The sequence below is a fragment of the Kwoniella europaea genome, chromosome 3 (genome assembly GCF_036810445.1).
Source record: "Kwoniella europaea PYCC6329 chromosome 3, complete sequence".
Taxonomy (NCBI): domain Eukaryota; kingdom Fungi; phylum Basidiomycota; class Tremellomycetes; order Tremellales; family Cryptococcaceae; genus Kwoniella; species Kwoniella europaea.
This window is the reverse complement of record NC_089489.1, coordinates 1,127,781-1,155,760: the sequence shown is the minus strand read 5'-3', so window position 1 is coordinate 1,155,760 and position 27,980 is coordinate 1,127,781. Positions and strand designations below refer to the sequence as shown.

The window sequence follows — 27,980 nt, the reverse complement described above, 5'->3', positions numbered from 1 at the left end:
GCGACGATTACACTATTAAGCCATGCCATTTTCGCCCCTACAGGGTTCCAACTGATGCATATGTCCACTCCTATGGATGATGATCAACATGCTTCATGCTTCTGGCTCTTGTAATACGGGCTGACAAGCGAGCAGAATATGCGGACGCTGTCATACCTGTTCATGTCTTCCTGAGACGCATTTTCTTTCATGTGCATTGGCCACACTTGAGCGAGCGTAGGCATATCACCTCGTCGATCCAGAGTATTACTCACAGGTCTTCAGAGCTTGGTGTATCTTGGAAAATCAAGACATCCCGCAAAAATTGTCCGAATAAGCTAAAATTCATATATATTCATCATGATCCTTTACAAAAGATATCTGTACCGCTACTAAGCCGAACGCAATCGGAAATATCGGTCCCATCAGAACTTACAGATCGCCTACAGATCGCCTCGTCAGATAGCCTTTATCACAACTTGCCCTGGCTCAACATTCTTTTCACCATAGTAATCGTCCTCAGTAGGAGTTCTGCGCTCCAAATCCCCGATTGGGGTAGGCGTTGCGGTGTTGCTACCAAAAATATTGGTCGTGTATGCCTCTGAGTCGTCTCGAATCTTAGGGGGATATCGTTTCTCGAGGTATAACATGAATGCAGCGAGACCGATCTACCAGACAGTTTCAGTACAACACGCACGACCAGCTGGTACATCGATGTCACTCACCATGGCGGCACCAGTGACGAGTGTGGCAATTTGGCCATTTCGGAAACGAGGAGTGTCCACGACAGGCCAGCAGACAATCTGATACCATAAAGTCCAGCAATTACCGATAACGTTCATTGAGAAGATTGTCACTGCTCGTACGACCTCGTTATCTCGTGTGACTGAAGTAGCCCAAGCGAACTGTATTCAGAGTTAGCTTGATATCATGGGGGAGCAAGTGGGAGACTGAGCTTACATTGGTGACCTGCACGGCATATCCACAACCAGAAACGACGTAGGCGAAAAATTTGGCGTTATCCGAGATATTCCAAACCAGAAGCATCACACAAGAGATAAAGGTCGTGCAGTAGACGATAGGTTGTATGATGAATCGATTCTTGGTCAAATCCGAATACATCGTCAAGATATAGGTGCCGACGATACCCCAGGCGGTGTAGATACAAGGGTAGTAATTGACTTGACTTGGGGTATACTTGCCTGTCCATTTCAGCCAGAACAGGAATTCGGAGTAATTTCCTGTTTTTTCATACGCACAAGATCCCACACCGAACAAGATAGGGAAGGTGTAGAACTGCCAGGAGGTGACAACCGTCTTCAAGTTCTTGCCCAAGGATCTGACGGTTAGAGTGGTGTGCTCTTGGGGTGGAGATCGCTTGACACACAGTTCTCGCTCCTCGGGAGTCATCCAGACTGGAATCTCTGTCAGCATCGAGCCAAGGCAGGAAGACGAGAAGTCACTCACATGCTTGGGTAGTGTGGGGAAGTCCTGGGAAGAAGATGAACCCGTAGATGGCTACGGGGATCGTGATTATGAAATCAACGATGAAAAGCCATTGCCAACCCTTTAAACCATGTAGTCCATCCAGGTTCTTGATGATACTTCCTTGCATGATACCCGAGAATAAAGTACCGAGCTGGGCAGAAGAGGTAAAGACAGCTGATCGTCGACCGAGCTCACCATCCTTGTACCAAGCGCCAAGGACGTAGTGAGTGCCGCAGAAGGTAGACGCTTCGAAGAAACCTTGAATGAGTCGGAGACCCCATACTTGATGAGGAGTCTTGACGACTACATTGAGAGTCAGCATGCACATATGCTGCTTTGAGATGTGAGACGAGACGTACATGCCAAACCGAGAGTAATAATACCCCAACAAGCGCCACAGAAAGGGAACCAGAAGCGTGGAGAGATACGGTTAGATGATAGTACCAAGGCCGAAGGGTATTGACCAATGATGTATCCAGCAGTGAACATCGAAACAGCATAAGTATACTCGTTGCCCTTGACTATACACCTTATCATCAGCTTGGGGTGCTGCTGCTGAAGATCTGGAGGCAGCTTACAATCGAGTGCCTCTCTCATCCCAGACACGTAGGCGTTCGCCAGGTTGGCTCTGTCGAGGTAATTGGTAAAATACGACAAGCATACATAGGAAAGTACCACTCCATCGATCTGTGAGTTTAGTAAAACATCAGTCAACGTCATGTCTTTCTGACAGTTACGGTATGTTGACTTACCTTTCGAAGAAGTTTCCTTTCCTTGGGATCGGCAGGTGGCTTTCCCCAAAAGATGGTCTCGAATTTATCAAGTCTCGCACCCATGTTGTCAGATTGATGTTCAGGTGATCGTTGAGCAGAGAGCAAAGAGAATGAGATGATTCACTGACAGTCTTCATATATATATATGTATGTCGGACTGAAGCCATGATCGGCGTCTCCAATACGTGACATGTTTCTTATCAATGACCTTGACCAGTTTACTTGCTGGGCAAGGTAGACAGGGTCCACCACTCCCGAAACTCAGGCAATAATGCCGGAAATGGGCATTGCCCATGATAAGCTACCTAAGTTTCTTGAGGTCGGACGCGAGCTGTTCGAGTTCAGTATCACCTCCACATGTAGTTGCTCTACCACGCATGTCCTTGTGACAGGCGGTCTCAAGATTAGCAAGATCATACCTTGTGGAATTAGATTGTCTGTCATAATCCGACACCCTCATCCCAAGCCAACCGAAGTGCTAGGAATTCATCTCCTCATCCTGGAGTCATGGCGACTTCTTTCTTTGGTGGCAAGAATATCGTTGTCATAGGCAGTGCCAGGGGGATAGGCTTCGAGCTTGTCAGGCAGCTGGTATGTGACATCACTCAGATCTTGGTCCATGATCACAGCCGGGGCTAATAAGGAGTTAGTCTGAACAAGGGTCTCAATCCATATTGGCTATCGATCGATATGAGTCAGAAGACATCTCAAAGCTAGTCGACTCAGTCGACAACGTGAAATTCGCTTTAGCTGACGTGAGAGACAATGAGGCCTTGAAGGTACGTTTCTCTTCAGCTGAGTCCACTGATAAGAAGAATGCTGCAGGTCACATCGATTTGGTCGATTGTCTGCTGTGCGTATCCGGCGTACTAGGATCACCTTCGCCCCTTCTAAATCGTCCGTCTTCAGAGCCCAACCCTTCGGAAGATATCCTGAATGTTTTCGCAATCAACGTCCTGGGAACATTCAATGGGATCTACGCTTTTCAGTCCAAAATGCCCTCTGGAGGAAAGATCATGCTGATGAGTAGCACCATGGCAAGCTTGGAAACAGCGACACATTCGCTTAATCCGGCTTACAGTGTCGCCAAAGTGAGTGATACCTGGTAAGCAGCATCTAGGAAATCCTCTGACGACAGTTCGCCACACGGTATAGGCTGGTGTGAACATGCTAGGACGAAAACTAGCAGTAGAGCTCAAAGATCGGGATATAAACGTGATTCTGATGAGTCCTGGAGTGGTGCGGACAGTACGTTGACTTGAACTTCATATATGTGTCCATTACTGACACTATGCCAGGAAATGAACGATGGGCAAGGTGACATCTCTACCCAACAAAGTGTTGAAGGTATCTTGCGGGAGCTTACACGGTCAGGCACTAGCGGAACATTCCTAAGATATGATGGGCAAGGATGGCCATGGTAAAACATACATGCATGAACTCTTCTAGTGTCTTCATGCTGCACTATATCCACCATCGTGACAGATGGTCTGGCCAGTAACATACGCAGCTTCATCGGACTGGAAGATGACTCAGCCCATTTCCAAAGAAGTCGAACAATTCTCACTCACCGAGAGGTACAGTATCGAATAAGCTGTCTCTTCAGCTGTTCCCCATCGATTCAGGGGCGTGCGATCCAGCATATACTGCTTCGAGCTTGCGGGCCGAGTGGAATTGCGTGTCATTCCTTGATTTACATGATGTTAGCTTTGGTTCCATGCGATGGAGGAGAATGCTGACCAGTAATTGTCAATCCCGGTGCTACGCAATTAGCTCTAATTCCATGCTTCGCAAAATCTATAGCGACAGACTTGCACATGTGAGTACATGCAGCCTTGCTTGCCTCATATGCAAAACCCCCTCCCATTGAAACCACGCCAGCGAGCTACATATCAGCTGCGCTTTCAGATGACTTGAACTCACCGATGAGACATTTACAATTGATCCAGGTTTCCCTTCCTCGACGAGACCTTTGATGAAGACCTGCATTCCGTACATGATGGCAGTACAATTGACGCTCAGCACGTAATTCCATTTTTCAATGGTAGTGTCCAGCAGACCTTCCCGACCGGGTATGCCTACTCGCAAATCAGCTTCTCGGTTTCGTAAATCTGCTTCGAGGATCTGCTCACCCGCACACTGGACCAGAACGTCCGCGACACCACCTAGACTCTTAGCTTCTTGAAGAGCTCTCGACCATACCTGCTCATCACTGCAAGAGAGTCAGTCACGAAAGTAATTGGGCAGACTCACGTTACGCTGCCCGGTACGAAAACCACTTGCACGGGATAAGGAGCTTCGGGGGCGACAGGTTCGTTGAGATCGATTGAAACGACCTTGGCTCCGTGTTTGACGAAGAGTTCAACCGTTGCTCTCCCACTTTAAATGATGTTGATCAGTATGTAAGTGAACTAGCTGGACTTACATGCCGCTACTACCTCCCGTGACCTGAGCTCAAGGGATTTCATCAGGCTTATCTCTTCAAGGAGATGGTGCCCCGACCACTTACAATCGCAACCTTTCCAGGCAATCTCGATAAATCGCTGTCGGTCATGATGCTGCTTCTCTCACTGTATAATTTAAGATCAGGGCGACGAGATGATGGAGACAACTGCATGCAATGAGGAGACTTTCGTGATGAATTAAATACAAGGTGAATTCCCTCGCGGTCAAATCCGATCTGACTTGCCGCTTATTCAGGCATCTTCTGCGCAGAACCCTATCTTTCTGCTTGTTGACACCCCCTACTTGGCTTCTATTATTCAAGTCGATCTCACTCTACTCATCTGATTCATCATATCTACCACCTCTCTAGCATCACCTGGTGGCTCTCATCTTGCTGAGCCCGCGCTCTCGTACATCATCGAGGCACGGCAATTGCCTGTCACTTTCAATAATCTTGATCCGGCTCTGATTGAAGATGAACGGGAATCGGTTGGGCACAGATAAGTCTGGGCAAATGGACTCTACGATGGCTGGTACGCTACTGCTTTTGCATCGTAACTCACGACGTGCTACCATACACAGCACATCCTCTCTCCGCTTGCCTATCCCCCTTACTCCCGGTCTCGCAAGATCATAGGCTGATACATTTCCAGCAAATCTGTCCACTGCCGACGCGTCATCACCATCGACACGCCCTCAAGCGGTACATAGACCCGGCGAGAATGCCAAGGCGAGGCGCGCAGTAGCTGCTTGTAGTCGATGTCGGAGATATCGTCAGAAATGTGTGATGCATTGGGCAGATGGCCAGCCGTTGACACCTTGTCAGGCTTGCGTGAAAGCAGGGCGAAGAATCGCTTCTGATTGGTAAGTCCACTTAGTGAGTACTGTACTGATTGTACCAGTACTATTCTACCTAGAGGTCAAAGTTCTGCCGATCGCAATGTATGTTCTCGTCCTTTCCCCATAGCCCTCCAGCTGATAAGGAACAGTTTCGACGCAGAAGAAGACCAAGCTCCACAAATGATTCCGGTGCGGATGATATAGAACAAGAAGTTACCAGGTCTCCGCAGCGGACAGTGGCCCAGCGGCGAGTTGCAAATCCAGTCGGAAGGATGGCTGATATCCTGTGAGTCTCTTCGCATGTGTCTGTCAAGTTTACCCAGTCCTTGATGCTACCCAAGCTCTGCTCTTCTGACACGATTGTACTGTAGGAGTCAAGAGGTACCAAGAGATTCTTCGCCATGCCAATCGGTTCATGGTCTTTCGCCAAACTCCATATCGGATCTCCTTCCTCCTCATGATGAGGTCATTGAAGGAGTCCGAGTGTTCCTGTACAACTACTTCCAGCTTGGATTTCTACCGCGGGCGTTCTTCTTAGAACAGGTGGAAAGGGATATGTCTTCGGTACCACTTTTTCTCCTGCTGAGCATACTCACCCTCTCGGCCAGGTTCACGCCTTCTCTCATCAAACGTTTCGGAGGAGGCAAAGAGGCAAGCATAGAAATGAGACGACGCGCCATGGGTTTGCTTGGAGATGAGATCATGGCCGCCAGCGTAGAGAGGATGCAAGCGTTGTTCCTTCTTGGAGTGAGCGAGTTTGGCGAAGGCAACGGCGGGAGATCTTGGGTAAGCTACGTTTGGTCTCCATCGTGTCGTGACCACAGCACACGGTACTCACAAAATATCCAATTAGCTGCTCACCGGTATGGCTATTCGTATGGCAGCGACCATGCGCCTTCACCGTGAGGCGACATACAATCTACCTCCCGGGGCCTCACCTGAGGACGCTATACGGTCAGAGATGACCAGGAGATCTTTTTGGCTCATTTACTGTGAGGAGCATGCGTCATCTGACGACAAGAGCTGATCTTTGACCAAAACAGGCCACGACCAGCAAATCGCCGGTAGATCGCCCAGTACAACCTTCCCACTCTCTACCATTGACGTTCTCCTCCCCTGCGAAGAAGAGGATTTCATCTTCGGTCAAACCCCAACAGCTGGACGTGCAGCTCTTCCTGGCTCAGCAGCAGATCAATCAGCTCTCGACTATGCCACAGAGTCTCACCGCTCGCTATTCGCAACCATGATCATCGGACAATGGCTATGGGCTCGTGCAGCAGAACATGCTTCGAGTATGGTGAACCCACGCAACGTTCGGCCTTGGGATGAGAATGAAAATTTCTGGAAACTGAACAGAGAGCTCGAGCTGTGGGAGCTGAATCTCCCTCCCAGACAGACTTTTAGCCCGTTTACCGTCAGGGTCTTGAAGGGCCAGCACCTAGATCTGGTGAGTTGTGATCCGTTCAGCGCCAAGCTGATCGTCCAGGGATTTCTGTCTATACCCATGCTTCTTCGGCTCTCGCATATTGTGCTTCGGCGGGCTTATCTTCCGTGGATGGCTAATGCTGTTGACCAATCATCCACGAAAGTAATCGACTCAGATGCCCCTCCCAACTTTTGGCAAGGCATGGCCTTACACATGGTACAGAATTGTATCAACCTGCATCAGACGATTCAAACAGGCTTGGCAACGCGGTCGATGAGAGGCGGTTTTCCAGCCGTATTTGTGAGTGATCGAATCTGACCCGTCACGTTCAGCATGTGATCTTCACTGACGAGGTACATGACCTAGATCTTTGCAGTTTATATGTGCGGTGACATCGCATACTATCTGAACAGATGGCCTAAGTTGTGTCCAAAGCACGCCCATCATGCTCCGGCAATTCTCCAGTCCGCCTTGGAGCTGCTCGAACAGCTTGAAGAGGCCTGGCCTCTGGCGACTCGATGGAGATCTACACTGGCTCAACTGGTGCAAACCTCAAACCTGGACATCAGCTTTGGCAATGCTGCACGAGCGAGTCGGTATGCCGACGAAGAGACTGGTATATATAGGGAGCCTAATAGTTCCCCTGCTAGCAGCACTCATCGGCGTGTGTCTTGATCCATGTTGTCGATTTCGGGTTATCATCGCTGACACTCTGTTTATTAGCTGGCTCTCTACCGGCGATTTCCCCTGCCTTTGATCCTCAACATATCAATATCGCTGCGACGAACTCAGACGCAATTGCTCAAGTCTCACGACTCCAGCCCCCAGTTCCGAACTCAGTGACTGTGGAGTCGGTTTCTGCTTTGATTTCTCTTCAGAATGCTGAGCCTTCCATTCAATACGACCTATCGTCCGTCAATAATCTCAGTACGGACATTTTCCATGGGCAGGATGGCACAGAGTCACTGCCCTTTGTCGGTTACGATGCGTTCGGTGCCGATCTCACTGCTTTCTTGCGGGGAGAGCCTATGGATTGGTCTAACCCTGGAAGTCAAATCGGTGATTCTAGTTTCGGTGGTGATCAGCAACAATCTCAGATAGAAACCAATATCAATGCTACGGCTTTCGATCTCGCCGAATTGTTCGAGCAGAATACATCGGGATTTTGAATGGACCTGTGCCAGTCGTACATTAATCGTCCGGTGGGGTTGATGTTGTATATGGATGCATTTGATTTTTTGCAGTATGCACTCGATCTCATCGTTGAAATAGTTCAAATCGTCGACTTGCCGACAAATCCATCCTGGCCATCAGTTTTACATGTCTCACTGGAGAATACAGGATATGCTACCCTCAAGTATATTGTACGCTCCAATTTAGGGTGGTCAAAGCGTCGAAAGGCCTCTGGAAACATTTTGATTTCCCCATGAAGGGTACAACTATGCATAAGTTTCAATTTGTGATTCCGCATGGAATAAACAGTATTTCGGATCTAACCGACCCCATGGTACCTTGCCCATGAACGGGCACTTGCCCAGTTTAGAACATATTAACCATGCCGGAAACGAGTAATCTATCCGCATCGCAAGATAAGCTCAACGCATGCATACAACATCCTCTGTTGTATCTTCATGCATGGATTGATTCATCTATTCTGTCCCGAGTATTTTCACATTGACATAATATCGATTGAACCCCAGCAAAATGGCTTCTTTCACCAATGAGCAGTGTCTGCCATGGCACGAAAGAGATCTCGTAAGTACTGATGTGTAAGGCCTTCCATCTGCTGAACTAGTGTGCTGATTATGTGACAACAGTATGGGTACGCTAATAGCCCTCCCGATCCAAAATGGCCAAATGGAGCTAAGATAGCTGTCAATTTCGTCATGAACCATGTTAGTATTCCCTCAGTATCCATCACCACGCCTTAACTAACCATGAATCCAGGAGGAGGGTGGTGAAAGTAGTGTGGAGCTTGGTGATGATGTGGCCGAAGCTTTCTTCCATGATTTTGGACCGGTGAGCTGTTTCTTCGTCCGCTGGACTGAGCAAGACTAATGACCTGAATCTGAGAAGCCTGGGATGATAAATCCTGTGCCTGGTGAACGGGATCCATCAACAGAGGTAAATTTGGGTATGCTACTTAATCTTGCGGTATCTTGGCTAAGTGATATTGTAGACTCAATTCGATTATGGCACTAGAGTCGGAGTTTGGCGTTTGTTGAGATTGTTCGAAGCGAGCAGGTATGTGTGTGGGCGACCGTGTCCCGCCTCACGGCTGACCTCAGTATATCTCAGTATTCCCATCACCTTTTACGCTGTCGCCAAATCATTCGAACGAGCCCCACATGTCGCAAAGTATGTGGAGGAGCATGGGCACGAGACTTGTTGTCATGGATATCGAGTGAGTAACACTACGATACCTTGATGATCAGGATCCAGCTGATAATCGCACAGTGGCGATCGTACGGCGATTGTGATGCCGAGTTGGAGGAAAAGCATGCGAATCTTTGCGTTGAAAGCTTCCGAAAATCATCACCTAGTGGCAAGGTGCCATCAGGCTGGTAAGTCTGTCGCATCACTGCATATATAATACCCGTCCTTATTGTTGTCGGCTGCAGGTTCCTTGGGAGGCCCAACGTGCGTTCTGCTCATATCGCGGCGAAGGTCTACAAGGAGCAAGGGGAGGAGCTTCTCTATTGGGCGGATTCCTATGCAGTGAGCTAGATTTGAAGTTCTTTGCCCTTTTTGAGTCTTCATCTGAGTCCGGACAGGACGACTTGCCCTATTGGAAGCCCAATCCAATCGACCCATCCAAGGGTTTATTGATTATGCCATATTCATTCGACAACAACGACACCAAGATGTGGTTTGGGCAGATGGGCTCCGATGAGGCATACACTCAGCATATAATCGATTCGTTCACGTGAGTCTGGGCCTGTCTAACTCCTACGTTTTCAAGCTGAGAAGCGGACTGATTTCTGTTACTATAGCACGATACGTGAAGAAGGTTTGGCTGGTAGACCAGCATACATCACTGTGGCATTCCACTCTCGATGGATGGGCCGACCTGGACGGTTCCAAGCTCTCAAACGGATTGTGGATCACATGAAGCAGTTCGATGATGTTTGGTTCGCCACTCGAGAACAGATTGCGACTCATTTCGCCAAAACCATTCCATACAACCCTGAGGAGTTTGTACCCGGTACAGGACGTATGAAACCACCTTCAGACGTCCGATCGCAGGTGAATACTCTCAAGGCAAAGGTCAACGGTTTCCATTAGATGTTTTCCAGTCTTATCTGTATCTCGCATGCATCTTATGCTCTCCCATAGGCAGCTTTTCCTTCTCCATTTCTGTTACAATCAAGTTTCAGTCCATTCCGCTTGTGCGGTGGGTATGACGTTAGGCAGGAGTGTTTGAAAAGTGAATGAGACGACGGTATACCGGTATGACTACCGATATCACACTCTCGAATGCTTTCCAGCCTGGTTTTCGGCCTGAGTGTACGAAAATGCATATCGATATCAAATTCTATAGAATCTACACCTGACCGCCGACCGAAGCGCCAGTGCTTGAGTATACACGCTGCTTCCACTCGAAGTTTGACTCCCAGGCATAAGCAGCACGGTATAGCGTCGCTTCGTCATAGAATTTGCCCACGATTTGCATACTCACCGGCAACCTTGCGGTTGGATCATCGAGTGGCGAGAGGAAGCCGACCGGGATGGATATAGCAGGGTGCCCAGTCTTTAACAACTATGTCAGCTGAAAGTAAAGAATAAATTGACATAGGACTCACCAGAGAGTAAGGACAAGTGTTTAGTCCGACGCCAGCTGCATAAGACATTAACTGTAGAGGAGTAGGGTTCTCCGGTATATTATCGATCCGAGCTGGTAGTTTTACCATGGTCGGGGTTACAAGAACATCGTATTTGCCCAAAACAGCATCGATCTCATCCCTCACCTTTCGCGAAAGGTTCATCGTCTTGCCCATTAACTGAAAAGTATGATCTTGATTCTTAGCTTGAACTCGTTTCTCGACGCGGAAATCACATACCGATGGATCAAGGTTTTCCCAGGCGTAGGCACCGTTGGTCAAGGTAGCAACAGCACTTGGCCACATCTTGTCTAATTTCTCCTGAGTGATGGGTAGGAACTTGGCCATGAAATCATTGAGGTACAATCCTCGATGGCCGCACGCCCTTCCAGTAAGGTTTTGATAGGATGACAAACGGGCAATGACCTTGATCAAGGATATCGTCAGGTAATCTATCATTGTTTGTCACGTTCCCCAGGACGACTCACCATCCAGAGGTCCGATGCTAAGACAGTGCCAGAAATTGACACTGGCTCCACCACTTCTGCCCCGAGGTCTAAAAACTTCTTGGCGGCGTCCACGACGAAATCCGCATATCGTTTGTCCGTCAATTCGGTATCGAGACTCTCTGATACGATACCAACGCGAAGGCCCTTGATTGGCTGTTTAGTCAAAGTAGGATAGTCGGGCACCTGTGAGGGAGAAGGACATCCAGCGAGTTGTCGATCATCGATGGAGTCGGAGCCGGCGAGAACTTTGAGAAGCAAAGCATTGGACAGGACGTCCTGAGTTGAGGGTCATCAGAATCACCATTGACCCCTGAAACTATCAGAGACACACTTACCTTAGTCATGGGACCTGTGGTATCGATCGTTCGTTCGAGTAGACAGATACCCGTATAAGGCACAAGACCATGCGTTGGCTTCATTCCAACGATACCATTATGGGCAGCAGGCTGCGCTGTGATTAGCATATAAAGGAACACGCTCTCAAGTGACTGGGAGATAGGAGACAAACCCACAAGTCGTATGGACCCTCCTTGATCACCTCCAACGGCCATGTCACATTCACCCCGAGCCACCAAGACACCACATCCGGATGACGAGCCTCCAGCCGAGTAACCTTTAGCGTAGACGTTATCCATTCGACCTACCCGGAGCGATACATGCGTTAGCTACATGCTCGTTAAGCTTCATGGTACATCTCACCTGTTCCACTGGAGATTGAGGCTCCAAAAAAACTCAGATTTTCACAAACTGCTTTCCCTGTGATTTCTCCTCCAGCTTCGAGTACACGAGTAGCTACAGTAGCATCGGTATTCGGAACCCAATCGTCGATGTAGGATGTCCCGACTGAGCATGGTACATCGGCCAAGGCAATATTGTCTGAAGTTCCGTTAGTTGCTTTTTCCAGCAGGTCTTCAGCATGATAAATATGATTTACCTTTTAAACAGACGGTCAAACCCTTCAATGCACCCTCAGAGCCTTCATCCTTGACAGAGACTTTCCAAGCCCAAGCATTGCTCTCGTTCTCTGCAGCAGTTGGCTTGTGGACATTCTGTCTAGCGAATCGCTTATCTACCACAGGGACATAGTCGGGAAGGTCAAGTATCTTCTGAAAAACTTCGTGAGCTCCCGCCAGTATACGCGTATAATCTTCCACGTCTTCGGATTTAAGCGAAAGTTCTCCTGATCCAAAGCTAGACAGAGTCCCCTCCAGGACCTCCTTGGTGACGGGGTTATCAGCAGAGGTGTTCAACGAGATATGCGACATGTCTGGACCGTTTGTTGTGCTGGGATTCTAGGAGATGATGTATGAGGTTGTGCAGATGAATGTGAGAAAGATATGATGTATCTTGTCAAATCTAACACAAACAGATCACATCATGCATGCGTTTGAAGAATCGGCTCTTTGCCGTTAAGCGTTGAAGCTACAGTGTAGGCAAAATGAGATAAGCGTGTTCTGAGATGCCCATTTCCCGGCATCTCACTAGGATCGAGTATGGACCACTCAACCGCGTCTCATCCCTTATCAATAAAGCTCGGATGATCGCAGCACGTCCCCGACTCCCAAGTTATTCCAACAATCATCGAACACTTTCCACTTTTACACAATGGCTAGTCTAACGGCTCAAGAAACCGTCTACAGTACTACCGATGACGGCAAGTACGTCACCTATCGAGCTGGAGGTAAACCAGGGAAACGTCTGATCCGTCAACCTGGTGAACCAGGTTGGGTCGAGTCATTTGAACGAATCCCAATTATCGATTTCACCAATGTCAATCATCCTGATATCGAGGTCAGACGAAGGCTCGCCAATGAGCTCGCTGAAGCTGCTGAGAATGTCGGTTTCTGGTATGCTGCTAACACCCCTGTTGATGAGGAATTGGTCGGTAAGTACGATACTCACCAAATGAGACGTGGCTGATACATTCGACTAGGCAAGACCTTCGCAGCTCTGGAGAAGTTCTTCAGTCTACCAGTTGAACAAAAGTCCGAAGCTAGTTGGATGAAGACCCCTGGAGCTAGAGGTTACGAGTCATTCGCAGACGTAGCTGCCAATGAGGGTTCTGGAAGTGATGCTAGTCAGTAACGTCCCCGCACAGAGCGGGATGTGGTCAGCTGAACTTTGTTCCCCAATAGCTTTGAGAGAATCATTCATCATGGGTGACGACTTACTGGATCCCAAGCAGTATTCAGGCTCTGTACCAGAAGGCATGAAACCTCAGAACATTTGGCCGACCGCCATGCCAGAGTTCAAAGAGGCTCTCGACGACTACTACTCCGTTCTCATGCCATTTGCAAGATCCATCCTGCACCTGTTCTGCCTTGCGCTAGGTCTGGAAGAGACCGCACTCGATGGATTGCATCAACATCCCATGGCTGCCCTTCGTGCACTGCATTACCCGCCTCAAGATCCTAGCGAGAGCGCAGCCGGGTTCCTCGCTCATGCTGATTTCTCCTGTGCGTGTTAGTGCATAATGATACCCTTCGGTTTTCATGCTGATATTGTCTAATCTCGGTCAGCTTTCACTCTGGTATTGCAAGGTGCGAAGTACGGCTCGGGTCTTGAAGTACTCAACATGAACGGACAGTGGGTTTCTGCCCCTTATATACCCGGAGCGACATTCACCTGTAATGTCGGTGATTATCTCCAAGCTCTCTCTTCAGGTCGATTCGTTAGTACAGTACATCGTGTTGTGAACAAATCAGGTAGCGAGCGATACTCGTTACCTTTCTTCTTCTCTCCCGATCCTTCGGCTGTCCTCAAACCGGTGGTCAACAAAATGCAAGATAGCGATTACGAGGCTGAATACACGGACGAACCGATCGGTAAACAATTCATGAGGAGGTTGATGTTCGCCAGAAGATTTCATCCTACAGCCAAGAGACTCGCTGAATTGGAGATTTCGGATAAAGACTGGAAGTATGAGTATATCACTGGTAGTCTTCCATAAGTTTAGATTGATTGATAACTTTCTGTAATGTTTCTGGATGCATTCTGTTTCCGTTTCAAAGCCCCCTTTATTCGTTCGGAGATGCGTTGCACATGGAAGTGCTCCCCTACAATGTCCGCCCTTTTGCCATGGTAACCGTGTGAGCAGCGATTTCTAGTCTGGATCGAATGAGAGTTCAATGACAAAGTCACACCTCAAAGAGCTGCCTTTGCCGAGGGTGGAGCCGATAGACTAGATCGCCTAGATGCCCAAAAAAAGATAAGATGAGGCACAATTCCGGCATTTTTTCTGGCAAGTTTCCATAATTCATTTCTCTCAGATCTGTCATCAGTTGGCATGATCTTGATGTGATTGACGATGCAGGTTGAAAAGCAACGATTGATTGAAATTGCAGCATGATGAATGTAAACCTAGAGAAGGAATCATCACATATTCGAGAACCTGATTGACAAGCGCCATGAACGAAAAGGAAAAGGAATTAGTCGACCAAGCCTTCAGGCCAACTGGTACGCGATTCGTAAGTTGCGAACTTCTGACGGTCTCGAAGAGTCCTCGATGATGCTAAACATTGATCCAACAGGTATTCATCTTCTGCACATTACAATTTCTCCTCTTCTTGGCATTTGTCGACCAGTTCTGCGTCTCTACCGTTCTACCATTTATCGGAGAGTCACTAGGTGTGGCAGATCGGATATCATGGGTTGGAACCGCTGCTATCGTGACCACGATTGGTAGTCAGATGATCGTAGCGAGGTGTAGTGATATCTTCGGAGTGAGTGATATGATGATAAATCGTCGATGTCCACGCTGAATGTGAACTTGAGATTAGAGACGAAATGCACTGACTGGAATCCTCCTGACTTTCATTTTTGGTAATCTGATGTGCGGATTCGCCCAAAATGCAATCTGGCTTTTCACCTGCAGGGGCTTGTCTGGAGTGGGTGCAGGTGGCATTATAAGTCTGACAATGGTCTGCGTAGGTAAGTCTTTTGTGACTACTATGATGAATGTCACAGACTGACTTGTCATATGTAAAGCCGATATTGTTCCCGTTCGACAAAGAGGGAAACTACAAGGTTACACGGGATTCACTGTTGCCTTAGGTTCCGGAATGGGTCCTTTGATCGGAGCAGCGATGGCCTCGAAAGTCTCTTGGAGATGGGCATTCTGGATCACTCCGCCTTTTCTCGCGCTGGCTATTCCCATTCTTTACTTGACATTACCAAATTTCAGAAAACCCAAGGAAGAGACGACCTGGAGTCAGATGAAGAAAGTCGATTACCTCGGTAGTCTCCTGCTTTTCGCTGGGTCCATCCTTATCCTCGTTCCGATCTCTGGAGGTGGTTCGATCTTCCCTTGGGCATCAGCAACATGCATAGTCCTCATTATTATTGGCGTGCTACTGGTTGTGGCATTTCTGCTGGTGGAACGTTTTCAGGCTGCTGTGCCTATCCTACCACCCAGACTCTTCCATCACAAGGATGTCAACCTCATCCTTTTGGCTACAGCAACACACGGTTGGATATACTATGGAACCATGTTCTTTGTACCAGTGAGTCATGTTTGACGTACAGTATGCGAAGCTGGGTTTACTGACTCCTGTTGTGGCTTTCAGTTGTATCTACAAGAAGTCCTAGGTGTTTCTGCGCTGAGAGCAGGTGTATTACTCCTTCCTATGGTTTTTTCCCAAGGATTAGGACTGGGTCTCGCAGGGAAGATTTCAACGATGACAGGATACGTGAGTTCAAACACCTGATGATCTCCAACTAATGAATCAGATTGTCCCACAAATGCAATTCGGTTATGCACTCGGTCTCCTATCTTGCGGTCTGATGTACCGATTTGATATCGATACCTCTACAGGGTATATCGTGGGGATACTATTCTTAGTGGGATTTGCAGCCGGCTGTACTTTACAAACAAGTGAGTTTTCCAATACATTCTTGGTCCAGTAAACTAAAATTGCGTCTCCCAGCTCTGGTTACAATGCAAAATACCGCACCTGAAGATCTACGAGCCATCATCACCGGAGCGAGAAACACCTTCCGTTCATTCGGCGGGAGTATCGGTCTAGCAGCAGCTGGACCTATTCGAAATTCTGTTATCACTACCGCTCTGCTGAGTATTCCATCGTTGACTGACGAGCAGCGCAAACAAGTCATTAGCCTTGGACCATCTTCAATACTTGGTGATCTAGATTCAGAAACGAGTATACTCGTCTTGAGAGCGATGCGGCGTGGTATTCAGACTGTCTATCTTAGTTTTTTACCTTTAATGGCTGTATCTCTCATAGCAGTAATGTTCGTCAAGGTGAATTGGGAATTGTCATGAAGTTGACAGAGGTCTATGCTGATACTCTTTTACTGGGTGCTAGCAACGACGCCTTTCGGACGAGGATTATCTGGCGTCGGCAGAGCTGGCCACGGTACCAGTCGTATTGTCCAGTCCACCGGCCGAGTAGGTAGGCACTCGTCTTCCCGTGTACCAATTAGCGAGAGATGGCTTCATGGATGACGTGAAGAAGGGTTGATGTGTATATCTATACGGCGTTCGTAGACTTATAGAACGATTATGCATGATCTAAAGCAGTATGGCATATCCTGTCAAGGGATCTCTCAGAGGTTATTCTGCTCGATCATTGGTCAAGTTCTACTGATAAGCAAATACCGTGAACGATCCGCTGTTGGTGTTAACACTAAGGTGTGATCCTGGTACTTTGATCTAGGCATGCAAAGGTATGACTGGCTGAGTGTCGGACTTCCAATATCAAACCGATGCGATCAGTCAAAATGCCCGATTACCTTAGATGCCCAATATTGGGCTCATTCCGCTTTGATAAATGCTCATATGCTGACTCTACTCGATTGTTGAAAGACCTCATATATAGTGCTCAAATTCTTCGTCCGCGCTGTGTTATAAGGTATCGTATTCAATTTTAATAACAAAACTACGGTACATACCAGAAACCAGGTCTCAGCCATCCAACATGCCTCTCGCTCACATTCACACTATCAAAACAGCCTACACCCCTGACGAACTCCGTCTGATCGCCGATACGATCTACCAAACGATGCGAACTCACTTTACTGCACCGGACGAAGATCGATATCAGATGATCTCACAGCATGAACCATACGAATTGATCTGCTCAGACACGAACCTCGGTTTCACCAGGTCCGAAAGACTCATCTTCCTCCAAGTGGTCCAACAGGGACGAAGTGCAGCTGTCAAAGAATCTTATTATGGAGTCCTGATGGCTGCGTTGAAGGATAGGATTGGTCTTGGAGAAGGTGATCTGATTATTAGTGTTACGGCGAATACAAGAGAAGATTGGAGTTTCGGGGGTGGAAAGGCTCAGTTCCTCAATGGCGATCTGTAATCTTGCATCTGTGAGCACATTTCTAAACCTTGATATACCTACAGGAGGAGACAGCTGATCCGAAGTTTCTTTCCATCTCAATTCACTTGATGTAGATCGCTGATATCTATCCGCTTGCACGGCTCGATCTTTAATAAGCATGATTAGTATGATTTGTACTTCATAAATGAGGGCCAGTCTCCATGCCATATCTTCGTTCTCCCTGATCAGCTATTTTGAAGATGACTTTGAGACGCAGTCGATGCAGCATGACTCACTTGTATATCGTCGCAGCATTCGAGCCTCCCAACAATCAGTTTCGAGCATACGGCAAAGAAAAACAGGTAGAGGTCCCATCAACGGTGACTGGGTTATTGTGGGAATTCGGAATTACATAATACTGCTAAGAGTGCCAGTACGGCAGTGTGGGTTTCCACAGTGCACATTTGAACGGTAATCAGCAAATCCAGCTCATAACCTTGCATGCTCAAGTTGAGAACAGATACGCATCTCCTATGAATCGTATCACCATCCAATGGAAAAAGGGTGGATATGAGATTACTGACATGCCGAGGTACCGTACGAGAAAACGGGTGCCGATCTGCCTTTCACCTCCCTAGCTTCCTAATAACTTCAATACGTAATAGATGGAGCCTAAACACTAAGTCAGGTTTGTTAATGTTTGTCTAGATCTTCTCCATATCCCCAGTTGCATTCACTGAATAACCAAATGACAAGAATAGATCAACTTGTGGTACGCATGTTCGATATCTCTGCTCTCCATGCATCATACCGTAAGAAAGACCATATGAACAGATTGAAGGAGCAGGCAGAAGTATTGATGGTTATTTTGGTATGAGATTAGTTCAGGGTTTTCTGAATCTGCAGCTGGGTTTTCTGATGGGCACGGGATTACACAGTGACGTCGGTCACATCCCATCACTGATATCACTGATATCTTACATTACTACATCGCAGTTTGCTATTCATTGAAGTCATTATATTGTTGTACACATTCCCAGTTGAATATAGCATTCATCTGCCAGCGACTACCACAGGGAGGTCTGCTATCGACATATATTCAAGAGGACGGAATTGCAACAGTGGTGTATAGTCGACCTGGTTCCGGGAAGACTCGTCAAGTTCAAGTTTTCATTTACTAGGCACTCGACTTTAGTTCCAACCTAATCAGTCTTTTTCCGCTCTGTCAACGTCTCTGAGTGACTCGTTCGTCGCACTCCATCTCATCGCATTCCTGTGCTTGCTCTCCCTCTGCTCAGTCATTCGCCACCATCGGTGGTCGTCGCTGTCAATTCTCAATATTCCAAACATCAACTCGAGCTTCATCACCTTGGCGGATTAGTGGGATCGCGATCACGAGGATCGACGTCACTTTTCACTGCATACATATAGCACTGGCATCTATATCATACTTCTACCAACAGCCAAGAATAACACGACTTGGCGACGTTGACCCTCCTCAATACTCAATTTTCATCTGCATCGGTCTTGGATTCGTAGTCGCAACCTGGGAGCAGGTTCAGAAAGACAGAGGACTTGCATCGTTATTAAGGACCCATCGGGCATTCAGGTGAGTACTATATGCGCAGAAGAAGGGGATTCCAATTTGGACTGATCTCGAAGGTCAGTCTAGCTTCTTTTAAGCAAGCACTGACATCGCTCTTTTCCTCGTCAACACAGTACATTACATTCTATAACATTGCACATATCCCCTCCATCATCCTTTCACCGTCTTCACAACCATGCCATCCATATTCACTCGACACCGTCGAGCATCCGAAGTTCTCCCCCCATCTTTCGGCAAGGACGAGTCTCCTGCTCGAAGACAGCGTCTTTCCATTGATCTGACCCATTCTGACAAGCTCAATGGTTCACCACCCCCAAGTTCCGGAGGAGGGAAAATCAAGGCTTTTTTCGGAGTTGGCTCGTCACCTGATCCTGAAGCTAAAAACGCATCACTCAGAAAAAGGTTGACATCGCCTTCGTCGTTCTTCAAATCTTCGGTTGACCTAAATACACCCAAAACACCACCATCTCAATCACCTGCAGATCCGACATTAGCCAGATATACGGACCCTTCGCCTAGAACCAAAGTCAATGGAAGTGCAATGGGAGAAAGATTCGCATCTCCCACTTTGGCCCCTGAGGCCTTCGCTTTAGCGTCGACAAGCTCACCAGAAGGTACACCCAGACAGAGTAAGGATGGACGAAGAGCGTCAGTCAGTTGGCAACCCTCATATCCACTAGTCGTACCGGAGGATGAATATATCAACATACCTCCAGATGGTCATGCGGCCCTCAACGGACTGGCACCTTCAGCGAATATAGCTTCAACCCCTGCAGATGAGAATAGAAAGAGGAGATCGTTAGATGCAGGGGATAGATTGTCAAGTTGGCCAGCGATACAACCTACACCTAAACCTGTCACTCCACCCATATCAACGGTACAAACCCCAGTCACACCGCCTAAACCTCAATCCGCCTTGCCAACCCCTCCACTATCAGCCGGATCAGACAAGAAGAAACTGGATGGTCTGCATCCACCAGAACAGCCTGGTGGAAGGCGTAGACCCTCTCTCAGTATCGACATCTCTGATGTCGCAATGCCAGGTTCAACGGCAGCTCTCGCCGCAGCTCAGAAAGAGCAGACAAAACCACTAGCATCGGACTCGACCCAATCTGCAGTGGATACAAGATCCACTTCGTTAGCGGGTTATACCCGTGTACCACTAAATGATACAGCATCCAGAATCTCCTCTGTCTCCGTACCTTCCTCACCTATAAATAGTACAACACAGCGTCCTAATCCCCCCGTTCGTAAGTCAACCCTCATCCAGAGTCCCCCAATGCCCCAGCCGATCAAGAACCTACCTACACTTCAAGGATGGCCGGGATCCCCCCAACCTAGTGGTAATACTACACCTGGATGGGGATCTTTGGCTAAAGAAGGTGGACCGAAGACCCCCGGTTTTTTAGGAACACCAAGTGGTCAACGGACACCGGGATTAAGCGGATTCCCATTTTCTTTACCACCTGTTGGAACACCCCTTGGAAAGGGTAAGGAGAGGAGCACATTGACGGAACAGGAGGTGCGAAAAGCAAAGAGAGCGATGGTGAGTACATGTCTCGTTTATCGCAGACCTGGGTAGTCCCAATTTTGACCAACTTTGATAGCCTGTCATGCTTCGTCAACCGTCTACGAAACCGGCTGAGGAGGAGGAAGGTGGAGACGCAGGAGATGATGATGATGAGAGTGATGGAGAATCAGAAACTGAAATCGAGGGTGGTAGATCCGATGACGATTCTGATGGAGGGACAGAGACAGAACCGAGAGCTTCGAGCTCAAGAGGTGCTATTGGACTCGCTGGGAGATTCGTGAAGAAGAATAAAGGGAAAGGAAAGGCTTCGTGGCAAGTGTCTCCCATGGCTAAATCTGTCGTCACAGAGGAGGAAGGTGAGTCTCTTCACAGTCTATGACGATCTTTGACGTACTTACCTGTTGCCGCTTAGATACCCACACATCGCCTCCCCCCACTTCAGATCAACCACTCGCCGAAAGAAGACAGACGAACTGGGCCAGAATGCAGCAAAATCAAGCGATGGGGTCACCCTCAATCATCATCCCTAAAGCCAACGGTAAATCTGTTTGGTCATTGGGAACACCGTCGGAGAAAAGACCTACCACCGACTGGGCTCAATTCGGTTCTGCTTCTCCCAGAGCTACCCCTGGACCTGCCCCAACTCCCGGAAGAGCTGCTCTTAGCCGTAACTTATCATCTTATGCTTCCACCGTGACTACCTCTGAGGAGGGATACTTCGATTCCGCGCCTACGTCCTCGCAAGTCAGTACAGGGGCCACATCAACACCACTGCGGTCCGAAGAACCCACGCTAGCGAAAGGAACCGGCACCACAGAACTTGTCAACAGTGCGGTTGTAGGACTACAACTGGGTCAGCCAGTAACAGCATTACCTATCGCAACCACAACCGGAGCTCATGATGACGACAATGATGATGCGGTAGCAGATGATGACAGTGATGATGATTCTGATGTTGGAACCAACGAGGGGACGAATGAAGATTCGGTCGAGTCTCCTCCAATATCTTCTCATCAAACAGATCCCATAGCTGTTCAAGTGACAAAACCTACGACGACTGTAAGACCATCACCTTCAACCAGACCATCAATGTATTCTCAAGTCTCCCGATCAATGATAAACCTCCCTCCCAAATCCGCCGCTTCTGAGCCAGAAGGATCCTCAGATAAACTATCAGTGAAACCTCGTTTGGAAACTGTTCCATCAGGTGAACAAGTACCTATGCGAATCGACCTGCCACCGAGGATTCCGGAGGGTAAAGTCGTGGGCAATGGTCCAGCGACACCCGCAGAATGGGCCAAACCACCTCCTACGCCTGCTGCAGGATTGAGCTCGTTCAACTTCTGGTCAGGCGGCGATAAGAAACAACCTGCTCTGAAACGACGTAGATCTGCAGATGATCTGATGAAACAACCGCCCAAGTATGAACCTCCTTTCCCTGGAACGTTCATCCCGAGACCTAGAGATGAGGAAGGAAGAGAAAAATTACCTAAATATTGGTGTTCCGTGAGTTTACTACGCACGGAGTCTTCTTTGATCATTGTTAAGCTAATATCCTACGCATATAGGTCCACATCGAAGGCTTGTTACCGAGAAAAATGGAATTCTCTGCTCCCAGCATGCAAGCTCGAGATCGATCATGGAAGAAACTATATTTCATCATTCACGGAACTTCACTATACGTGTACAAATTTGATCCTCATCGATTCCCTCTCAAGGTGGATGCTCCCGTTCCGACCATAGACGAAGAAGAGGTTGATGATAGTCTGCATGTGCACTACCCACCTGCTTCCGAACGACGAGGATCTTTCACCTCACAGACAAGCACGATGCGACGAGGATCAATATCAGCTGTTGTCGGTGTGGGATCTGGATCCGATGGTGGTAGGAGAGGTAGTGTTCCTGATAATTTCCATTCCGCGGCGGCCAATCAACGAAGAGGATCGAATGCTGGGTTATCAACTACAAATGGTTCAATAGGTGGATCATCGGGATTGAGACGTGCATCCGAATCAGCATCAGGATCAAGTTTATCGGTCCCCAGAAGAAGTTCATTAAGTATCGTCACCAATGCTTCAGATAACAACTCTGGTGATTTGAAAGATCCAAAACTTTTCCCAGGTAACAATGCCAACTCTGCGTCAGCCAGGAGAGGCTCGACATCTAGTCAGAGTATGGCAAGTACGAGTGGAGGCACAAGTTTGGCATCCCATTTCCAACACAATTCATTGGTCAAGCAATATTCCCTACAGAATGCGGAATCCGGTCTGGCAGCAGATTATCACAAGAGGAAGAATGTTGTGAGAGTGAGAATTAATGGCGAACAATTTTTGTTGCAGACGGGAGATAATAGGGAAGTGGTATCTTGGATTGAGGTGAGTTCATTCATTTCCTTTTATCTTTCCCCGTTTTCTAAAGTGAGTTCTCTAAGATACTGATTTTCGGTTTCGTTTTCGTCGGGTGTCATAGGCTTTCCAAGCTGCTACCAATGTCTCTCTTGATCTGGACGTCCGACCAATGCCTAAGATCATTACATTACCTCGAAGACGACGAAGAAGAGGTGCAGCCGCCACTGCCGCTGCTGCTGCTGCCCGAACAGCGACCGAGACGAATGGTGCAGCCACGAATGGTACGGCTGATACTCCCTCGGGTAACGCCCAGGCGGTATCGGCTGCGGACGCTGCTGAGAGGGAGAGGGAGAGAATGTTAGTAGAGGATCAACAGGCTGAAGTGGTTGGTTAGTTAGTCAGCGAGCAACCAATGGGAATTCTATAAAGATCAAATTTCATTATAATCATCATGTTCAAGAGTCAATATCTCGTATAGAAGGACGATACTGTAGCATCTAATAATTGTATCTCATGGGTCTCATTTTTCGGATACTACCTGCAGGAATTCACATTCCGAATTTATAATAATGTTAGCATATGTATTCGTGATTGCAACTTGCAACATTCCATTCGACGTCATCGTGAAATGTAATGTATATATATAATTAATGCATGGAAGATTTTATCTGATTGACGATGGAAAATGCTAATTTATATAGATATGTAGACTTCTTGTCAAGTGTCATTCTTCAATTTGATCTTCTTCGTTCCTCCAAGCATCTCTCTCTTCACTTCAATGTCGTATGATTCATCTTATCACTTTAATTAGTATCTCCCACCTCTCATGGGAGGTAAACCACCATACCTCCTATCAGCTAAATGGTACATACCCAATCAGCATTTTTCCGAATCATATACACATAGCTTCAAGCGTTACTGTCACTCACAATCCGCATATCCTCCTCTACCACCTTGTGGTGGAAGTGGTGGTGGACCACCTGGACCAGGCGCTGGCCCAGGGCCTGCTCCTATTCCAGCACCTCCTGGAATACCAAGACCTGAAGGAGCGATGTTGTTGAACAAACCAATTATATCATCAGGTCTAAATATCGGTCCTAGAAAACCAATAACTCAATTAATTGAGACAAAGTGATCAAATGTGTTTCTGGATTACTTACCATCAAAAGCTCTTGCAGAAGGTAAATTCCCAATGAACCATACCAGAGGTTTACCCATCCCACTCCTATCTTTATCCAATGCTGCAGGTGGTACTCCAGCATTGTTCATCGTTATAGGTGGAACACCATATCCAGCAGGAGGTGGGGGGCCTCTTGAACCCATTTGACCAGGAGGTGGGGGTGGTGGTGCAGTAGAAGTAAATGGTGATCTATCTCTACCATTAGTTGGGGGTAGGGCATTGTATCTTCCCCCACTAACGTTTCTATCCCTGTCTCTGTTATCCCTAGGAGGGAAATCCCTTTCTCGTTCCCTTTCTCGATCGGGATATCTCCGTGGTGGAGGAGGTGGGGAATGGGCTTTATATCTCTTTGGCGATCTATCAATAGATCCCCGTCTGGGTGATCCACCTTCGGGTAATGGTCTTTTATATCCCCCTGAGGGTGAATGACTCGGTCCGCCAATGGGTGGTACGACCGCTGCAGCGATCGGTGGTGGTGGTAGGACAGGTGTAAAAGAGGTAGTTGGTAACGGTACATTAGCTTGAGCAAGAACCGGTGGTCTAGCCGACGCGGAAAATCCTAAATCCCTTAATGCAATTTGGTCGATACCGTTGTATGTATATCTCTGAGCGAATCTCTTCAATGGCGAATCGTTGGGGAAGACCTCGGCGAAACGCGTCTCGAGCTTGTGGACGGCTGATAAGTCGCCGTAGAGATATTCGTATCGCGCCCATATGTCCCATAGTGGTCTTGAGGAGCTGGAGGGGATCTTGATGGCAGATCGTTCGAACAAGGCTCGAGCATCTAGGGATAGCATTAATTTGTCAGTAGTAGACGGTATGAAATGGGAAAGACCACTTACTTGTGTCGTCATTGACACTCAGCAAAAACTGAAGGTACTTGATGACATAATCGACCTCATCACTGAAGAGCTTTAGACCAAGCTCGAATATCCTGATAGCAACCGCTGAGTCCTTGTTCGAGTGGTACTCCATCATTGCTATTACGATACTGTTGCATCAGCTTCTATCTTGCATTCTATCACGAACTGATAGTCACTAACCTGATGCTTCGAATATCTGCCATGTCAAATAAGGTGATTTTCTAGCTTTACCAAATACTGCTCTAGCAGCTTTGATACCCTGTTTGTCACCATATCTCAGCCTCAAACCAGAAAGCTACTCCTTTAGTGATAAGAGACTCACTTCAGCACGTCTGGCGAATCTCATATACATAATCCAACCAACGTTGATTCCCCTCGATAACTCTTGTAACTGCTTTCCACGTCTCTCCTCAACCAATTTACCTCTATTTTCACGTTCTTCCACCATCCTCTGATACTCTGATAGACCATCACCATCCATCGTGATATCTCCTCCAGCTACAGGCGGTATCTCAGGTCCTTTGGCCATCTCCACTTCTCTTTCGATCACTTTCTTCAGATCGTCAATTTCGGGTGAGAGTGAAGATAAGAAATTTTGATATAGTTCATGTACGGCAGTATACTGAGATAGATCTTCAAGTAGCTCGGTTAGAGAGAATGTGAGCAGGAAGCTGTATAAATGGAATATCAGCTGAAGATCAGAATGTCTTGACACATAGACCAGCTCACCTCTTTGGACACGCTTGCACACCTGCTCTGAGGATTTCTGTAGCCTCATCCTTCTTATCTTGCTTCAGATAGTAAGTAGCAGCGTAGTGCCTGCAAACGTACAAAGAACGTCAGAACGAACTGTCTCATCGCGGATCAAGGAAGTTGGCTTACCATAGTTCTGGGAAATGTCTCATCTCACTCAAACATTTTCTCAAGGCATATCCTATTCTGGCATTTAGTACATTGGCATCGTCAATCACCAGAGGATTGCCTTCTTCCCATTTCAGATAATTCTTCCATCCTAACACAGTCGCTCGATCAGGTTCGTTGAAAGTGGGTTGAGGGGGTAAGATGGGTTTAGGCAAATGTTCAGTCAAAGTTTTCAATTCTCTCAAAGCAGTTCGAGCAGTCATGTATGCAGGTGATCGTTCAGCTAAGAATTTCTTAGATGTAGCTTTGTTGAGGGATGATTCGAATGTGTCGTATGATTTCCATAGTGTCTCTAGATTGTTCAAGGGGATACAAACGGCTCGTTGGTATAATTTTCGGAGACTATCTTGCTGAGCTTGAATTTCCCATTGATTCTTGGCCTACAACAATGAAATAAAATTTAGATTTTGTACCACTCATAATGATTCTGAATAGATAAGTATACTCACTGGACCCTCAGAAACGAATTTGATGTACTCTTCCCAAATCTCACCACTCTCCCTATCGTATCCGCACTCCTTCAACGCAAATTCATACGCCTTAGTAATGGTTTCTCGGATAGCCTCGGCATTCGGCGCACTATCGACAATGGGGTTCTGTCGTCGGATGTAATGAAGATATGCCTCTGCAAGAAGGGAAATCACGTCAGCAAACTCTATTGTCATGTAAATCGCTAATTGCTCACTCCAAATGCTGACATCAGCCGCAGCGGTGATACCTCCCGAAGGACCTTTCAAAGCCTTTGCAAACAAAGGTTCTACTTGAGCGAAGTTTGATAATGCCAATTCAAGGTTGATCAAGGCAAGGAGAGGTTCAACCTAAAGAGTCAAAATCAGTTACCGATCTCTGCTTGGTATGGAAGCAAATGTCAAAAAGTACTCACTGCTGTTGGATTATCAACTGCTAGAGCATTATACCACGCTCTTGCATCTGATATCTCGGTTCTTTGGATAGCCCAGTTAAATAAGGCTAAGAGTAGCAGGGAATTCTTGGGATCTGTAGCAGCAACGGGAGAAGTTGAGTTAGTTGACTACCAATGGACTGATTCATATGCGATTCATATGATGCGCTCACTCACCTTGACGCCATGAATGTATCAAATCTCTGTTATTCACCACACTTGATGATGTCTCCGTGAGACCTTCAGGTAGGGGTACTTCCGGTGATGCAGGTTTGACTACATTTGGCTGCATTTGGGGTAAGGCGGGAAGTGCAGAAGGGATAGTATTGATAGGTTCTTGCTTAATTTTTGGATCTGCAACTGCTGGAGTAGGCTGAGGTGCTATATTGCCTTCACCACCTGGAATTTCTTTCTTGTCAGGTGTCGATGAACCATTTTCCGGATTTGTAGCTGCTTCTACTACATTCTCCATAGTAGGTTGTTCCACATCAATGATGATTTTACCAGTATCTTCCTCATTGGCGGTTTCGATTGTCGTATCGTGAGCTGGAGGAATGACGGTTTCAGGTAAGACTGGGTTGTTCAGATCTGCTTCTACTGCATTGAGTAACTGTAATGCCTCTGATGCTGCTCCGTGAGATTGAGTTGCGACTTGAGGTATATCTGAAACTGCTGGTGTGTTATCGATAGGTTGTGTGGAAGGGTCGGAAATGGTTTCTTCATGGATGGGTGCAGGCGGTATCGATGCTTCTAAAACATCTTCGATGGCATCTGCATTCTCCAATAGAGCTTTCTCAGCCTCAGAAGAAGATGAGTTGATATCTGCCCCTGGACCAGCGGATTCTTCTTGAGGTTGTGATGGTGTTTCTGCGGATTGCTCCTGCTCCTGCTCCTGCTTCTGTTCAACTACTGCCAAAGCTGTATCTGCCAGATCACCTTCGATATCTGTCAGAGTCTGCAGCTGCTCCACTATCGCCGTGGGGTCGGAAATGGGTTCGGACATGATGATTCTGTTTCACACGAGAGGAAGAAAAGGGAGGAAGGAGGATAAAGGAATTG

The 27,980-nt window shown here is 47.4% G+C and overlaps 12 protein-coding genes across 12 annotated transcripts; 8 read left to right on the top strand and 4 right to left on the bottom strand.

The window, feature by feature from the left end:
- Window positions 1–437: 437 nt before the first annotated feature.
- V865_008291 (uncharacterized protein) lies at window positions 438–2,303 on the bottom strand (the record flags this gene model as incomplete). Its single annotated transcript, XM_066232027.1, has 7 exons — window positions 438–647; window positions 705–884; window positions 940–1,394; window positions 1,447–1,770; window positions 1,827–1,988; window positions 2,046–2,154; window positions 2,220–2,303. The coding sequence occupies 7 exons, from the start codon at window positions 2,301–2,303 to the stop codon at window positions 438–440; spliced, it is 1,524 nt and encodes a 507-aa protein (XP_066088124.1).
- A 444-nt stretch (window positions 2,304–2,747) lies between these two features.
- On the top strand, window positions 2,748–3,664 carry V865_008290 (uncharacterized protein; the record flags this gene model as incomplete). The annotated part of the gene is made up of 4 exons (XM_066232026.1): window positions 2,748–2,831; window positions 2,891–3,331; window positions 3,396–3,488; window positions 3,539–3,664. 4 exons carry the CDS (start codon window positions 2,748–2,750, stop codon window positions 3,662–3,664), a joined length of 744 nt encoding a protein of 247 aa, XP_066088123.1.
- A 30-nt stretch (window positions 3,665–3,694) lies between these two features.
- Window positions 3,695–4,794, bottom strand: V865_008289 (uncharacterized protein; the record flags this gene model as incomplete). The annotated part of the gene is made up of 8 exons (XM_066232025.1): window positions 3,695–3,760; window positions 3,812–3,927; window positions 3,981–4,050; window positions 4,164–4,318; window positions 4,373–4,442; window positions 4,520–4,619; window positions 4,666–4,688; window positions 4,750–4,794. The coding sequence occupies 8 exons, from the start codon at window positions 4,792–4,794 to the stop codon at window positions 3,695–3,697; spliced, it is 645 nt and encodes a 214-aa protein (XP_066088122.1).
- Window positions 4,795–5,160: 366 nt separating this feature from the next.
- Window positions 5,161–8,120, top strand: V865_008288 (uncharacterized protein; the record flags this gene model as incomplete). The annotated part of the gene is made up of 9 exons (XM_066232024.1): window positions 5,161–5,218; window positions 5,339–5,549; window positions 5,653–5,811; window positions 5,897–6,311; window positions 6,379–6,517; window positions 6,569–6,972; window positions 7,195–7,251; window positions 7,318–7,615; window positions 7,675–8,120. The coding sequence occupies 9 exons, from the start codon at window positions 5,161–5,163 to the stop codon at window positions 8,118–8,120; spliced, it is 2,187 nt and encodes a 728-aa protein (XP_066088121.1).
- Window positions 8,121–8,655: 535 nt separating this feature from the next.
- Window positions 8,656–10,236, top strand: V865_008287 (uncharacterized protein; the record flags this gene model as incomplete). Its single annotated transcript, XM_066232023.1, has 10 exons — window positions 8,656–8,706; window positions 8,769–8,846; window positions 8,899–8,970; window positions 9,028–9,075; window positions 9,131–9,195; window positions 9,250–9,355; window positions 9,409–9,515; window positions 9,573–9,669; window positions 9,726–9,877; window positions 9,945–10,236. 10 exons carry the CDS (start codon window positions 8,656–8,658, stop codon window positions 10,234–10,236), a joined length of 1,068 nt encoding a protein of 355 aa, XP_066088120.1.
- Window positions 10,237–10,495: 259 nt separating this feature from the next.
- On the bottom strand, window positions 10,496–12,546 carry V865_008286 (uncharacterized protein; the record flags this gene model as incomplete). The annotated part of the gene is made up of 8 exons (XM_066232022.1): window positions 10,496–10,702; window positions 10,755–10,952; window positions 11,013–11,198; window positions 11,261–11,557; window positions 11,617–11,727; window positions 11,794–11,921; window positions 11,981–12,157; window positions 12,216–12,546. 8 exons carry the CDS (start codon window positions 12,544–12,546, stop codon window positions 10,496–10,498), a joined length of 1,635 nt encoding a protein of 544 aa, XP_066088119.1.
- A 340-nt stretch (window positions 12,547–12,886) lies between these two features.
- On the top strand, window positions 12,887–14,231 carry V865_008285 (uncharacterized protein; the record flags this gene model as incomplete). The annotated part of the gene is made up of 4 exons (XM_066232021.1): window positions 12,887–13,166; window positions 13,215–13,358; window positions 13,417–13,737; window positions 13,801–14,231. The coding sequence occupies 4 exons, from the start codon at window positions 12,887–12,889 to the stop codon at window positions 14,229–14,231; spliced, it is 1,176 nt and encodes a 391-aa protein (XP_066088118.1).
- A 457-nt stretch (window positions 14,232–14,688) lies between these two features.
- On the top strand, window positions 14,689–15,987 carry V865_008284 (uncharacterized protein; the record flags this gene model as incomplete). Its single annotated transcript, XM_066232020.1, has 5 exons — window positions 14,689–14,748; window positions 14,812–15,003; window positions 15,061–15,211; window positions 15,269–15,783; window positions 15,847–15,987. The coding sequence occupies 5 exons, from the start codon at window positions 14,689–14,691 to the stop codon at window positions 15,985–15,987; spliced, it is 1,059 nt and encodes a 352-aa protein (XP_066088117.1).
- A 34-nt stretch (window positions 15,988–16,021) lies between these two features.
- On the top strand, window positions 16,022–16,692 carry V865_008283 (uncharacterized protein; the record flags this gene model as incomplete). The annotated part of the gene is made up of 3 exons (XM_066232019.1): window positions 16,022–16,154; window positions 16,207–16,541; window positions 16,606–16,692. 3 exons carry the CDS (start codon window positions 16,022–16,024, stop codon window positions 16,690–16,692), a joined length of 555 nt encoding a protein of 184 aa, XP_066088116.1.
- A 525-nt stretch (window positions 16,693–17,217) lies between these two features.
- Window positions 17,218–17,610, top strand: V865_008282 (uncharacterized protein; the record flags this gene model as incomplete). Its single annotated transcript, XM_066232018.1, has 1 exon — window positions 17,218–17,610. The coding sequence occupies one exon, from the start codon at window positions 17,218–17,220 to the stop codon at window positions 17,608–17,610; it is 393 nt and encodes a 130-aa protein (XP_066088115.1).
- A 1,742-nt stretch (window positions 17,611–19,352) lies between these two features.
- V865_008281 (uncharacterized protein) lies at window positions 19,353–23,450 on the top strand (the record flags this gene model as incomplete). Its single annotated transcript, XM_066232017.1, has 5 exons — window positions 19,353–20,723; window positions 20,785–21,064; window positions 21,241–22,214; window positions 22,277–23,083; window positions 23,178–23,450. The coding sequence occupies 5 exons, from the start codon at window positions 19,353–19,355 to the stop codon at window positions 23,448–23,450; spliced, it is 3,705 nt and encodes a 1,234-aa protein (XP_066088114.1).
- A 413-nt stretch (window positions 23,451–23,863) lies between these two features.
- V865_008280 (uncharacterized protein) lies at window positions 23,864–27,924 on the bottom strand (the record flags this gene model as incomplete). Its single annotated transcript, XM_066232016.1, has 13 exons — window positions 23,864–23,913; window positions 23,986–24,153; window positions 24,217–24,297; window positions 24,343–25,020; window positions 25,079–25,216; window positions 25,280–25,358; window positions 25,422–25,770; window positions 25,829–25,918; window positions 25,982–26,400; window positions 26,470–26,645; window positions 26,706–26,838; window positions 26,904–27,016; window positions 27,099–27,924. 13 exons carry the CDS (start codon window positions 27,922–27,924, stop codon window positions 23,864–23,866), a joined length of 3,300 nt encoding a protein of 1,099 aa, XP_066088113.1.
- Between the last annotated feature and the right edge of the window lie 56 nt (window positions 27,925–27,980).